Source organism: Sinocyclocheilus grahami, unplaced genomic scaffold (assembly GCF_001515645.1).
Source record: "Sinocyclocheilus grahami isolate Dianchi unplaced genomic scaffold, SAMN03320097.WGS_v1.1 scaffold91.1, whole genome shotgun sequence".
NCBI classification, from domain to species: Eukaryota; Metazoa; Chordata; class Actinopteri; order Cypriniformes; family Cyprinidae; genus Sinocyclocheilus; species Sinocyclocheilus grahami.
The window spans coordinates 1169570-1184270 of NW_015505270.1; the positions used below are offsets into that span (position 1 = coordinate 1169570).

General features: G+C 36.1%; 2 protein-coding genes across 3 annotated transcripts; one reads left to right on the forward strand and one right to left on the reverse strand.

The window, feature by feature from the left end:
• Positions 1 to 643: 643 nt before the first annotated feature.
• On the forward strand, positions 644 to 4341 carry LOC107587209 (RNA-binding protein 41-like). 2 transcript variants are annotated; one of them, XM_016274893.1, is made up of 7 exons: positions 644 to 723; positions 1492 to 1608; positions 2263 to 2464; positions 2622 to 2826; positions 2913 to 3394; positions 3729 to 3876; positions 4070 to 4341. In XM_016274893.1, exons 1-7 carry the CDS (start codon positions 716 to 718, stop codon positions 4255 to 4257), a joined length of 1350 nt encoding a protein of 449 aa, XP_016130379.1. In that variant the 5' UTR covers positions 644 to 715; the 3' UTR covers positions 4258 to 4341. The 2 variants fall into 2 exon arrangements, with proteins under 2 accessions (XP_016130379.1, XP_016130380.1); XM_016274894.1 differs by lacking the exon at positions 644 to 723 and adding an exon at positions 752 to 995.
• Positions 4342 to 6091: 1750 nt separating this feature from the next.
• LOC107587291 (claudin-14-like) lies at positions 6092 to 11233 on the reverse strand. Its single transcript, XM_016275008.1, has 4 exons — positions 11142 to 11233; positions 8795 to 8928; positions 6469 to 8071; positions 6092 to 6252 (listed from the first exon to the last, which is right to left on the reverse strand). The coding sequence occupies exon 3, from the start codon at positions 8015 to 8017 to the stop codon at positions 7205 to 7207; it is 813 nt and encodes a 270-aa protein (XP_016130494.1). The 5' UTR covers positions 8018 to 8071; positions 8795 to 8928; positions 11142 to 11233; the 3' UTR covers positions 6092 to 6252; positions 6469 to 7204.
• Between the last annotated feature and the right edge of the window lie 3468 nt (positions 11234 to 14701).

Below are 14701 nucleotides of genomic sequence, written 5' to 3' on the forward strand. Positions count from 1 at the left end.
TATATATATATATATATATATATATATATATATATATATATATATATATATATATATATATATATATACACATATGTACTGTATATATTAGTTGCTTATTATAAGAAACATTAAAATCACTCTGGATCCATCACATCCAAGCCATCTCCTTTTTGAACTTTTGCCATCTGGTCAGCGTTACAGAGCACCGAATACCAGGACAGCCAGGCACAAGAACAGTTTCTTTCCCCAGGCAATCTACCTCATGAACAGTTAATGTTCTCCCATTGTGCAATTAAAGTATGTGCAATAACCTTATAATTATTTATCACCCTAAACCCTAGTACATCCCTACAACTTATTTTATTCTATTCCTATTCCATCTATACCACACCTGTACATACAAATTATTCTTTTTTTGTGGTTTATATTTATGCATGTGTATTTTATTCACGTCTCATTTTTATTATCTGTGTGTGTTGTTGTTGTCTCAGTGTACTGGAAGCTTGTGACACTATAACAAATTCCTTGTATGTGCAAACATACTTGGCAATAAAGCTCTTTCTGATTCTGATTCTGATTATTAGTGCTCCACACTCCAGTCCAGTTGGTGGCGGTAAATGCACCAGAAGTTGGTTTGCCATCCGCCATAAAACGTTATTAGAAGAAGAAGAAGAAGAATCCTTTAGACGAAGCTTAATTCCTGTTGAGACAGGAAGTGCGTTTATATGTAAACATGCAGCGGTAAGGGACGATTGGAAGCTGTTTTAATGTTTGATTTTGATCTGAAACTACTTGCATATTAAACTATGACTGCATTCTGATTTGGGGAGACTTATATCTTTAGTGGCATATAAAAAGAGCCGATGTCTCGTGTCGATAAAGCTAGTCGCATCGCAAGCTGATGGTGATACAAACGCTCACGTTTGCGCAGTGCCTGTCGTTTTCTCATTTCTACCCGCACGTAATGATTTAATGTAAAATTGCTGGCTTAGGAAAAAACAAGTTTCCTGCATGTGAGGTGCTACATTTCATTTAAACGTTATTATTATTATATGTGCAGTTTTAAGTTTTTTTTATGGTTTTAATGGAAAAAAACATTCAAACTGCACATATAATAATATATAAACTGTATAGAATATCAATATGTGTAGGACCATTAACTGCAAAGAGTGAAAAATTAAGGAAATATTGAATTTCTTAAAGTGAATAATAAAGCAACTGGTCATGTTAATTTTCAGCTGCTCATTTACTATGCCTCGCGAACACAGGAGTGCAATGATTGCAAGAAAATAAAAATTACAAATTGTATTCAAATGTATTGCTTAAATTGTATTTACAAATCATGATAGGGTCATGGATGTGCTGTCTTTAATTTATGCTGCCTAACCAGAATTAACCAAAATAAATAAAACCTCTGGAGGCATTTGGGGTGGGGAGAATTTAAAGTTTGTTGTATTTGGGATGAAAAGGTGAAGAACAGTTGATAGAAATGTGTTTTGTGGTTTTCAGGATTACTCGTCATGCCTGTGATGATGTGCCCATCCCTGAAGAACAAGAGACAGAGGGCCAGAGACAACTACACAATCTGCTGCTACAGCAACTAGATACAGATGTAAACATTGACCGGTCAGTTAAATATTACTAAGAATTTTGATGGGAAAATGTTTAATCTGGTGTGTACATATACAAGTGCATCTCACTAAATTAGAATGTCGTGGAAAAGTTCATTTATTTCAGTAATTCAACTCAAGTTGTGAAACTCGTGTATTAAATAAATTCGATGCAAACAGACTGAAGTAGTTTAAGTCTTTGGTTCTTTTAATTGTGATGATTTTGGCTCACATTTAACAAAAACCCACCAATTCACTATCTCAACAAATTAGAATATGGTGACATGCCAATCAGCTAATCAACTCAAAACACCTGCAAAGGTTTCCTGAGCCTTCAAAATGGTCTCTCAGTTTGGTTCACTAGGCTACACAATCATGGGGAAGACTGCTGATCTGACAGTTGTCCAGAAGACAATCACTGACACCCTTCACAAGGAGGGTAAGCCACAAACGTAAGTTGGTTTGGGTGTTGGTGTTTGCCATCTGTGTCGGTTATTTACTGAATTTTTTTTTTTTAATTAACTGGTTAGTGTTTGTTGATAAATATTTTTAAATTATTATAATGCCTATTTTAATTTTATATATATATATATATATATATATATATATAAAGCGTGTGTGTGTGTGTGTGTGTGTAATATTCACACATTTTCATATTTATTTGTTATAGGTGTATCGCTAAGAAGAAATGCTTTGCTCCAGCAGCAGTATACAAGCCTTTTGGGGAACAGGCAGCTGGTGTGAGGAGTCTGTCCCAGTTCCAGGCCTTGCAGGACGGGGATCAGGAACTGGCCACTCTGAGAGAGCTGGGTCTTACAGATGCTGAAATAGAGCTGTGGAGATGCAGGAATCAACCAGAAAGCTCTTGGAAGGTCTGATTACACTCATCTTAATTTTGGTCTTAGGTTTCGCATGACATGTTTTAAATGTAGAGATTTTGAATTGTAAGCATTGTGAGAAATCTGAAGGGGGGAGGAGGTCAGCTGTAAGTCGCCCAATGCAATATGACCCAATTCACAATTTTCTCAGGACAGAGGGGTTTGCATTGCACCTGAGGTCAGGAATGAGCGCCTGCAGACCATCCGGGATAAAATGGCAGCGCATGCGGAGCTGCTGTCCAGATCGCAGCGTTTCTCAAGCAGTCGGCCACTTTCCCGTAGAGAGATGGAAATCGAAAAGGCTCTTTTTCAAGGCAGTGACCGCAGCAGCTTCCTCACTGCCCTTTACCATAGAGGTTAAGAGAATACAGTAATATTACGTAGTTTTACATTTATGCTTTTTTGTCCCTGTTTGATTCTTTGCTGTCTTTTCTATCCGCAGAGTCACTGGGCAGCCAGCAGGGGGCGACATCCGCCAACGCAATGGACCATTTCTATAAAGACTTTCTTGAAGACCAGAACAAAAACTTTTTTGATATTTCAGAGTGTTTGCCAAAACCAAAAATTGCCACTAATATCCAGTGTGAATCACCAAGCTCTAAAACAGACCAATCACAAACTCCCACAGTCCATGATTCCGGCCCAACCAAAAACCAACACATATGCTCAGAACCAAGCTCTGTGTCAGACACTGTCAACCAACCACAGTCTCAAGAAAAAAGTGTTATACCTATGAAAGTGACATTAAGCCAGTCCATTGGCACACTAAGTGCAGCTTCTGTCCATGGTCATGATGGGCCTGTTACAGTAAGTGGAAGGATAGAGGAAATTTCAGATGAAGAGATCAAGAACAATCGGGAGACAGAAGAGGGTATCCGGAATATTCCACGATTTAAGAACTACCAGAGAGGAACGCCATCTAATGTAAGTGTGGATAATAGCAACATAAATGCATTAGTAAGATATCTTTATAATATGTTAATATAATACAATATTTAGACGTTGAGCTATGTAATATGTTATATACGTACACAGCTGTTTGGGGTCGATTTTTTTTTATGCCCATTAAAGCTGCATTTATTTGATCAAAAATACAGTTAAACAGTAATATTGTGAAATATTATTACAAAAATTCTTTTATAACAATGTATTAACTTTCACTTTTGATCTTACTGACCCCGATTTCTGAATGCTAGTATATGTGAAGATGTTTCTAGACATCAGAATACATTTCTCTCTCCCTCTTGTGTGTGTGTAGGTCCTGTGCGTGAAGAACATGAGTCCACGGGCATCGCTGGCTCAGCTGGTTTCTCTCTTTTCCAGGTTTCAGAAAGACGACACACAGCCCATTCTGTACCGCTTGCTGACTGGCCGACTCAAGGGCCAAGCTTTCATTACATTTTCTGGTAAGAGAAAGATTTTACAAAATTTGTGCATTATTATCCCCCATAACAGACCACCATTTAGGGATTAAATTCACTTTGCAACCTGTTATATAATGGCGGGTTCTCAAAACATGGGCCGCAGGACATAATAACAATAGTGGCACCATTTCTACAGTTTAGATTTGGATTAACGTAATTTTTTTGTGTTTCACAGACGTCAAAAGTGCCCAAGCAGCTCTAGTCTTGTTAAATGGCTACAAGCTGCTTGAAAAGCCACTGATCATTGAATTTGGTAGAGACAGAAGTAAAGAAACTGATGCACAGACTGATGGACCCTCTTTAGATCCCAAGACCACTTCAGTACAAAAGGACGAACCATCCTGCAACGAGAAACCTGCCTAACTGCATTTAATAGGCTTTTCTTTATTTGTAAATGATTGATTTCATATGCTATTTATTTGGAAATAAAGTCACGTTGTGAATCTCTGACAGTCTGTTCCAAAAAACAAGCATCTCACAAGATAATTGTAATTCTTCTGTTCACCAACAGATGTCACCATGTCTCCATTACTTAAAGGGGTCATCGGATGCAAAATGCAGAGGGGCGGGGCCAGCAGAGCTCATTAACATTTCAAGCAACATGGACTATAATGGCTTGATAAAAACAGAGCTGATTTTGACAGATTTAAAAATGTGTTTTAACCAAAGTATGTTATAGACTTTTAATTAAGACCCTAAAGAATCATATCAACTTGTGCAAAATGAGCATCCGATGACCCCTTTAATACAAGACGTCAAAAACGCTTGGTAGTGTCTGCGCCATGGATGTATGTCTTCTTGAACAAACTATTTTATTTACGAAAATAGTTATTCTAAAGGACATTCCAGGATGATTCAACAATCACCAGGAGCAGCATAGCAAGACTGTACACTAGCTCTGCTGTTTGCATGTGTAGAAGCTTTACCTCTGCTTTTCTGAAATATATACAAGGTTGTGCTCGAAGTCAATGAACCCTACATGTACAGGACTCGCCAAAAGAGCCAATTACATTTCAGTGCTATGTTTGCAACTCTGCCTTTCCCAGATAGTTACACATTAAAGTGAAGTTAAAATCAATGCAGTCGAGTTTCAGCTGGAGTGCTTCAAGTGCCAGCACTGTAAATCATTTGTTTAAATGATAACGTCACCTCAACATAAACAAGTTACACACCGCATATTGTTTTGAATGTGTGGTTGCAAGCACAGAATGTGTCTATGAGGACATTTTAGGGTTCTTAGTAAAACAAAAATGACCCTTTTGCAGTGTGGCTTTTTGCGTGTCTTTCATTAGAACAAATAATTGAGTCCGAGTAGCAGGGACCGCCATTCAATCATGAGAATCATTAAAAAAGCGCTATGTTCTTTTCTTTATTCTCAGTAAAACAGGATGGTTCACTCACTGCCAGCACCCACATTCATAAGAAGCAATCCTCAAATTCCGTTTCATACTCATTAAACAGGTCTGTTCATTTTGTAGTTCCCTGTTTCGTATCATGATGCACATGAGTAGAAAAAAATTATAAACTTTCATGCTATGTGACGTGCAGTAATTAATGTAAAATAACAGAAATCATTATAGATGCAGTATTATTAGCTACTACTTTGAAAATAATTTGATGTAATAACAATTATCATTCCCAAATTGGTAGTCAATTTCACAATTAATTACAAAGAAATGGCAAGGCATTATATTAAACATGATTTTTTTTTAATGTAGAAAGACTGAAGTAGTATTTTCATGTAAAACATACTCCAGTATTCTTTTTATTTACAACCAATTTTTTTACACTGTACAATAGACATTTTTTATTTTTAAAATGAACATGGCAATGCCAGACCATTTAAAATTAACACCTGAAGGAAAAATGGTGAACTATATTTATAATTTTCTTATGAAGACCATATTTATACTGCAAAAGAAAAGGTGTATAATATTATTGGGGGGGGGGAGAATCTATTATATTACACTCTAAAAAATGCTGGGTTAAATGCAACCCAGTGCTGGGTAAAATAGGGACAACCTCAGCAATTGGGCTGTTTTGACCGAGCGGTTGGGTTAAATGTTTAACCCAACCTTCTGGGTAGTAACTCAACCGCTGGGTCAAAACAACCCAATTGCTGGGTTTGTCCCTATTTAACCCAGCACTGGGTTGTATTTAACCCAGCATTTTTTTACAATGTATTTTTTTTGCTCCTTATTGTAATGTACTCTTATTTATTTAATATGTTATTATTTATCTATTCTGTTCAAATTTAAATGGTTTTTCTCCCTCACAGCCCCCTGGTGGGTCCCCCGACCCCAGTTTAAAAACATACTTTTCTTTGAGTTGGAACTCACGACTGCAAAGTATACCACACTCTAAAAAATGCTGGGTTAAATACAACCCAGTGCTGGGTAAAATAGGGACAAACCCAGCAATTGGGTTGTTTTGACCCAGCGGTTGAGTTACTACCCAGAAGGTTGGGTTAAACATTTAACCCAACCGCTGGGTCAAAACAGCCCAATTGCTGGGTTTGTCCCTATTTTACCCAGCACTGGGTTGTATTTAACCCAGCATTTTTTAGAGTGCAACACTCAGTCCTCTTATTCAAAACACATCCTTCTACATTTTTACTCTTAGATATACAGGTACTTGGATAATTACCCAAATCATCACATATTTTTAGTGGTGCATTTGAGGGAGGAAGAGGAACATAGTGTTAGTGACTGACCTATTGAGAGATGTTTACTGTGTCTGCTGAGTAGAACAAAATAGCAGAGCTTTATGTAAAGAGTTTGGGGCCAAAGACTAATAAACAACCCAAATCTTTATTTAGAAAGTGAATATGATCATTTAATGCTCAAACTGCATGAATTTAAATTTGATGACAAAATAAAGATGACTGTAACAAATGAAAACAATATTAATAAAACAGCCATTTAAAAAACACAATAACATTGCAAAATGCTACAAGTGACTACAAAAACAGTACATATTTTTAAGTGCACTTAACAAGGTTAATTGACCCAGTGCTGAAAAGTCCATTAGCTTTGCATATTTACAAATGATTCTGTCAATTAATTTTGGACTCCATCTTGCTGTTTATTTAGAATTTTTAAACCTTCAAAAAAGAACAGCAATGTTTGTCTAGAAGAGAAACCAAAAGTAAAATCAAAATATTCTATTCAATTAAACGCATTTGCTCTTTCTCCGGCAGTGTGTCTATTCAACTTGTGCCTTAATCCAACATTCTGCCTATTATCTTTTGAGAGTATTAATCACTTCAGTGCTTTTAGGAAAAATGGTACAAAACGATTAGCACAAATCCTCAAACGTAGCCTGTGACATCATACCCGGCTGCTGTGTTCTGCCGAGCTGATTTCCTGGAATCCTGAGCTGGTGAAGTGGAGTGGGTAGTGCTTGTATGGCTGTTAAGGGTCTGGTTCTTGTTGGCAGGTTTGGGGTTTGTGGTTGAATGTAGCGTGGCTGGATGGTAGGGCATCAAATGGGATGGTCCATGTGGTCCGGTGCGGTCAGGGTAGGGGTAATGGCGTCTGGTTCCCCTGCTACCATCCAAATCGTCACAACAGGATGCACTCAACAGCCCTCCACCTAGCATGGACAAAAGCGAAGAAGCCAAGCCCACGTATAAGCAGTCACCTATCTCAAACTTTAGACTGGCTGGCATGTTCTGCATGTAGAAGGTCTGCACCACCTCATGGGTCTTCCAACACACAGGGATCAACGACAAAAGCCCTGCCAGGAGGAAGAGTGAACCACCTATCCCAGCCGCCTTGCTCTTGACCGAAGAGCCATCCATGCAGACGGTGCACTGCATGCCAACGGTGGACACCATGCAGGCCATGACGGAAAAGATGGAGGAGATGACCATCATGGCCCTTGCTGCTTGTAGATCAGTGGTGAGCCCCAGAAGGGTGTTGTAGGTCTCACACTGGAAGGCTCCGGTGCTCTGGTAGACACACTCCATCCATAGACCTTTCATGCTGACTACCGCCGTCACGATGTTGGGGCCAATGTGTGCGGACGTTGCCCAATATGGCAGAAGAGTGGCTACCAGGGTCCCCAGCATGCCAAAGAGGCCAAAAAAGAACCCCATCAACTCCAGCGCTGCTATCACCATGTCACCCACTGGTTGACTGTGTTCTCAAAAAGTCAAAAAACTTCCGCTTGATTACTGTAAAGGAAAATAATACACACTTTACCCCAATAAATCTATTAATCTCAGCTGAAGCAAGTGTGCTTAGTTAATTGTAATGTGCACTTGTAGTGTATTTCAAATATTAAAAGTATATTTTAAAAAAAACTGTAGTTGCAGGTAATATATATTAATTAATTCAAATGCCACTTAGGTGTACTTAAAGACTTTCATTACTATATTTCTTTACACACTATATACTTCTAGAAGGTGCACTTTGTAATCATGTCAAATTAAAAGTTTTACTTTAAAGTACGTCTTAAATGATGTTTTATCGTGCTTTAAAGAAGTACACTTATTTTGATGTGTTAACCACTAGTACGCTTGTAAGTCCTTGATTATAATTGTACATGTTGTGTGTTATTCAATATTACATTTAAAGTTAATACATTTTAAATGCACCTTCATCATTACAAATGTGTAATAACAAATATATAAAGTTTCAATAGAAATGACATTAAAGTGCATTTAGTTTACTTTAATCTCTTGTCAGTACATTCGGCCGTATATTTCAAAGACAACAGAATCATAAAATTACATATAAAAATGTACTTTAGTCCTACTTATGTCAAAAAAGTTCACATTTAACAAACCACATTACAGTCTATTCACACTTAAGTATATTATTTTAATAAAAGTGCTCCTTTTTTAAAAGTATACTGAAGTATCATTCTTTTTCACAAAAGGTGCAAGTGTACTTACACTACATATGTTAATGAGTGAGATGTTTCCAGTAGTTCTTGTGTTCCCACAGTCCTTCTGTTTGTGCTCCTATACCATCTCTGTTGCTCTGTAGATATCAGGAGCTGTCCCTGTCCATGTACACTCAGGCACCTCTAGAAAAGATAAGTTAAAGATTTACTTGTTACTCACCCCAAAACTGACCTTTTCTGAGTTTATCCCAAAAACAAGGCCACTGTGGGAAAGAGCAGCGTCAATCACAGCGAGTAAGTGTTATGTATTTATTTAATTTTTTTCCCCAGGAGTGTAAAAATGACTCAAATGTTATTAGATGTTTTGTGATTTGTACAATTTCAATGTTATACTAAAATGACGTTTTCATTAGATATAGATTCCTTTTGCCATTAATTGTAATAATTCAGTGAGATTTTTGTATGCACAAGGAGTCTGACAACAGCCAGTGCTCCACACAGAGATCTGATCTGATCATCATCCAGGCCGTCTGTGATTACATGAAGAAACAGAACAAACTCAGACAGACTAAATCCAGAAGAACTGTGGCAACGTCGCCAAGATGCTTCAAGAAACCTACCTGAAAAACTATGTGCAAGTGTACCTATGACAAAAGGTTTTAAACAAAAAGTTGATTTGATTTAGTTCATTTGAAAGCATCCTCACTTCAAGTGCCAAAATACTCTTTACTGTAGTTTTGCAGGAAGGTTTCTTGAAGTGTTTTGGAGACGTTGCCACATTTCTTCTGGATTTAGTCTGTCTCAGTTTTTCCAAAAGCCCGACTAACATACCTTTTAAAAGCACAAATAACATATAATAACAAATAACAACAAAAATTTCAATGATTTTGACCATTAAACTAAAAATGTCCCTGGTTTCCATTTCAGAAATCGATCTCACGAACTGCTAGTGCAGTGAATCTCAACCTTTTGGCGTACCGGACCCCAGTCCAATTCAGAACCATCCTCAAGGACCCCCAGAAAAAAATGGACTCATCTATGGATCCTTTGTGTCTTTGTGAGGACCAAATGCAGTCATGTATAATTCAAGTTAGTTGACTTGTCCAGTATTTGGCCATATCATCATTTTTCTTTCATGGGAACATGTCATGTAAAAATATACAAAATGTATACAAAAATACTTTATATGGACCCCCTGGCCTTATGTCAAGGACCACTAGGGGTCCACGGACCCCTGGTTGAGAAACACTGTGCTAGTGGGTAGGGCTGCACAATTAATCGAATTTCTAATTGCGATTACAATTATGGATGCCACAATTACGTAATCGTTCAAAGCGGCAATTAATCGTTCAAAGTCCACTTATGTAATTCTGTACGCTTAAGATATGTTTTTTTCTTTCTACATGTTATCTTAAGGGTTTTTCCATTGTTTTAGTTTTAGTATAACATTATAATACCATTCATAATTTAAAGAAGAAACCAATCCGATGTATATTTGACATTCAAGGCTTAATACTATAGAAAAGCACTTAAGGTTTTTCAGCTTGTTTATTTTCATATAAAAATACGGCATTCAGTTGCATCAAACAATGGTATAAACATCATTCAATGTAAATTGTGATAATCGTAATTAATAATCGCAATTACAATTTCAAGGGAATAATCGACAATTATGATTTCTGTGTCTACAGAGGTGCCATCTAGACACACCTCAGCAAATGAGCTCAGAGGTGTGGAGATACACACAATGCAGGAATGTTTATTCCCAAATCAACACCTATGAACTTTGACTCGTATGACCTGAAGTTAGCGATAAACACACTGAAATAATGAGTTATACTGTTTTATAAAATGCATTGCTAGGAGGAAACTAAATATAAATATTGGGGGGAAATTGCAAAAAAAAAAAAAAAAAATTAAAAAATTGAAAATTCTATTTGGTAAATCTGAATTTAAAATGAATGTAATTGGGATATTGCTTTTATACAGCAATTTAATAAGAAGTTGATATTGAGTAACTTCCATTTTAGACACAATATTGCCAGATACGTTGTCTATTTTTCTCCACCAACGAAAATAAGCCACAGGAGAATCAACACAACGGCTCTGCTGGCGACCAATCAAATGTAATGACCGGAAGTAGCCTAACTGTTACATAAACAAAATACTAGTACTATTTTATTAGTATATTAAAGCACAAACATACTTTCAAAGAGAAACAGTTCGCAGAATAGACCAACTATTTGTCCCACGGCAAGGACATTGCTGTAAGCAAGATTTTGATTCATTCTTCTGTCTGATTTGCTATAAAAAACATTTGTATTACTAGACAACAAACAATTACACATTGATAAGCAGAACGTGCAGTGCAACAAACATACTTAAATGTAGCCTACCTGGTTAGTTATTTCATCAAGTCAACAAAAGTGTGTACCTTTGCAGACATATCACATCACTGAACAGTGCTTGTGTGTGTGGACAGATACAGTTTGAGCCGCTTTCAGCTGAACCCTTGACTCAATCTCAGTTAAATCACCTCACTGTAATGAGATTATACCAATAATCCAGCCTCTTACTGGAAGGGTCAACCACGAACCAGCAAAAACAATAGACTCATGTGACAGGCCATGTATGCCACCAAAATTACCCTGCACATTATAACTTTGTGGCTTTAATTTATAACGTTTTCAGGTTGTACTGAACTGCACTAAAAGTAAAATAAACTATATATTGATATAGTTATACTAAAATATAACTATAAAATCAACTATTAAAAAAATATATTTTTAACTATATTATTCAAAATTGCTAAATGTTATTAAAATGATTTATGATTGATGCAATATATCTACACTGGTCACATTGAGGTCTCTCAGGTCAGGGGTGAGATGTGTAGGTGCTGTAGTGGGAACGGCGTGTTTGGACCCAGAGGATGATGTGCCGTACAGAGGACTGTGTCTACAGAAACAAATCCGAATTGTGAATTCATGGTCATGCCATTAGTTTAGTGTTTTTCCTCCGGTTTTGCTAAGTAAAGTACAACCATTGTTATCAAAAATAAGTTAGGTCACCACATGATGCCCTATGTCAAAAAAAAATCTCTCTCTATATATATATATATATGGTGACCTAACTTGTGATATTTAATCATATTTAAGTTAAAAAATGTTGGGGTCAGTAAATATTATTACAATTTATGTCAAGTCAAGTCCCCTTTATTTATATAGCGCTTTTAACAATACAGATTGTGTCAAAGCAACTGAACAGCATTAATTAGGAAAATAGTGTCAATAATGCAAAGTGAAATTTAACATCAACACTGGATAATGCCCCATTGTGCTCTATTAGAGAAGTCATCAGAAATTCAGTGCATGGACATGGTGTTTCTTATGAGCGTCTAGAGCGCAACCAGAGTGATTTTACTGATCGTTTTATGCAGGAAACATCAATTACATGAATGCAGATTCAGATATGTCTTGCATAAAAGTAATTCCTGTTAAAAACTGAAAATGCAGTCCCACATTGGGAAATGTTGTTTCAGAGCGATCTCAGGGTTCTTACCTTAAAAATACTATTTGTATTCTATTACCCATCCCTAACTTATGATTTATGTGCATTTTATGTATATATATATATATGTATTTATGGCATATTTTTATACTTTTGTACTTTTGATTTAAAGTAAAATCTATATTTAAATGAGTGTAAACCTTGTCTGTTTGGGATTTGTGCTTCTGATAAGTCTCTTTTTTGAACTCACTTAAGTCCTTTGATGTTTTCTAACCTTATCTGTTGACTAGAAGGGGCTCTGCTGTTTGTCCAGGTTTCAAACAAAAGAGGTTTGATAAAGGACACTGTCTACTATGACAATGTTCCCCTAAGAATGTAAGATTTTCAAGATTGGACTCTTCTGTTGAAGCCACAGGTCAGCAGAGACCTGACTTGATGGCTTTGCTACTTCTAGGAACAGAAACAGGAGAAAAAGCAGTTTCTTAAAGGGGGACATTGAAGTGGCTATACCTACCAATGAGCCAGGAAACATTTCTTTAGGGCATGCAGCACAAGTCAGAATATTTTGGCAACGGAAAGCCATTGATTGCTGATAACCCTCTAAAATATGTTTGTTCGCTTTATAAGTTATACATCCATTTCCCTTTGAAGGAAATTCGGTCAAATCATTCGCAAAACCTACTAAAAGTTGCCTCTAAAATAATAATAATAATACAAATCCATAAAAGAGTTAGTGTAAAAAGATACTGTAAAGATATGAAAATCCTTGAGAAAAAGAATTACAGTTTAGCTATAGCATACTTCAAAAATTAGTACTTAATAAAGAATTAATATACTTTAAATGAATATACTTTAGTGTGAACTGATTGTAATGTTTTCGGACATTTGATTGCATTTTATTTACAATTAAATTGCTTTAGAGTTTAAATGCATATTAAATGCAATTAGTTCAACTTAGGAGTGCTTTTTTGAAATACCTAGTAGGACTTAAGTACATCTTTATATGTCATTTCATAAATATAGTTAAAGTGTATGTACTGACAAGCATACTTCTGTTATTTTTCATTGAAATGTGTATATCATGTATTTAAAAGTATTTGTAATTACACATTTAACGAAGTTGCAATTTAGTACATTTAAAATATATTCACTTTAAATGTAATATCAAATAACACACTACAGTACAAAGTACTTTATATGTGCTTTAGCATTTTAGTTAACATAAAAATAAGTGTACTTCTTTAAAGCATGATCAAAGATTAATAAAACATACATATAGTAATTAAAATGTAATTTAAAGTGAAACATTTAATTTGACATTACTGCAAAGTGCACTTTCTAAAACTGTGTTATTAAGAAATATAGTCATGAAAGTGTCTCTTTAGATTCACTTAAGTGGCCTTTTATTTCATAAATGTTTTTTTGTTTTTGTTTTTTTAATATACTGTACACAAGTGGACATTCAATACAATTATGTGTACTAATTTTTCACACACAGGGAAGCGCATTATCCATTACAGTCTCACAGCATAACTGTAGTTAATCATGGGTTTTCAACAGGGGGTCTGTGACCCCTAGGGGGCCTAAGGCGGTGCTGCAGGGTGTCTATGGGTTATTGTTTGACCTCAAACTAATTTTGTGAAAAAAACGAAAATAAGCCTATATTATAATAAATCAAATATTAAATTCACTTTCAAAGTTCAGCTAAATGTAATGTACAAATATATGACTCATCAATGATTATTTGAAGGGCTTGTCAGCATCATAAAGCATGTATGATAGGCTACTGCAATACTATATGTTAGTAGGCCATGGTTACAATGCAATGCTTAATTTCTATAATATGCAGGAACCCTGCTTCATATCTCTGTTCTCCATGGTCCCTGGACTGAAAACCTGCCTGTGAGCCTACTCCTCCATTACAGTAGTGCATTAATAATAATAATAATAATAATAAAAAAAAAAAACACATGCCAGAGAAATTTCAGTTTGCTATGTCTAATATATCTAACATATCTTATTTAGGCCTACTGAAAATTCCAAACTGTTGTTGTAGACCAATATTAAGACATTTAGGATGGTACAGCAATTTGGTTGTTACATTTAAATATGAGTTTAAAGGTCGTTTTGCAGCTATGTGTCTTACTGACATTACAAAACTCACAAAGCTCCATCTCAAGCGGCAAGACATGAGCGGTTCAGCAGCATTGTGGGTAATGCTGTCTTTTAACTCAAGGCGTGGCATCGAGAGAGACCCCTGACTCTATCATCCTCTTTTTCTAATTAAAATGTCACTTGGTGGCACTCCGCATTTAATAACGATAGGAATACAACATTAATGTCTGGGCATAAACATCCAAAGGTTTCTTGAAACTGTTTCGGAGAAGCGTATACGTGTGCAGAGACAGACTACACTACCCAGTTTATTTTTCCCCATTCCCCAAGA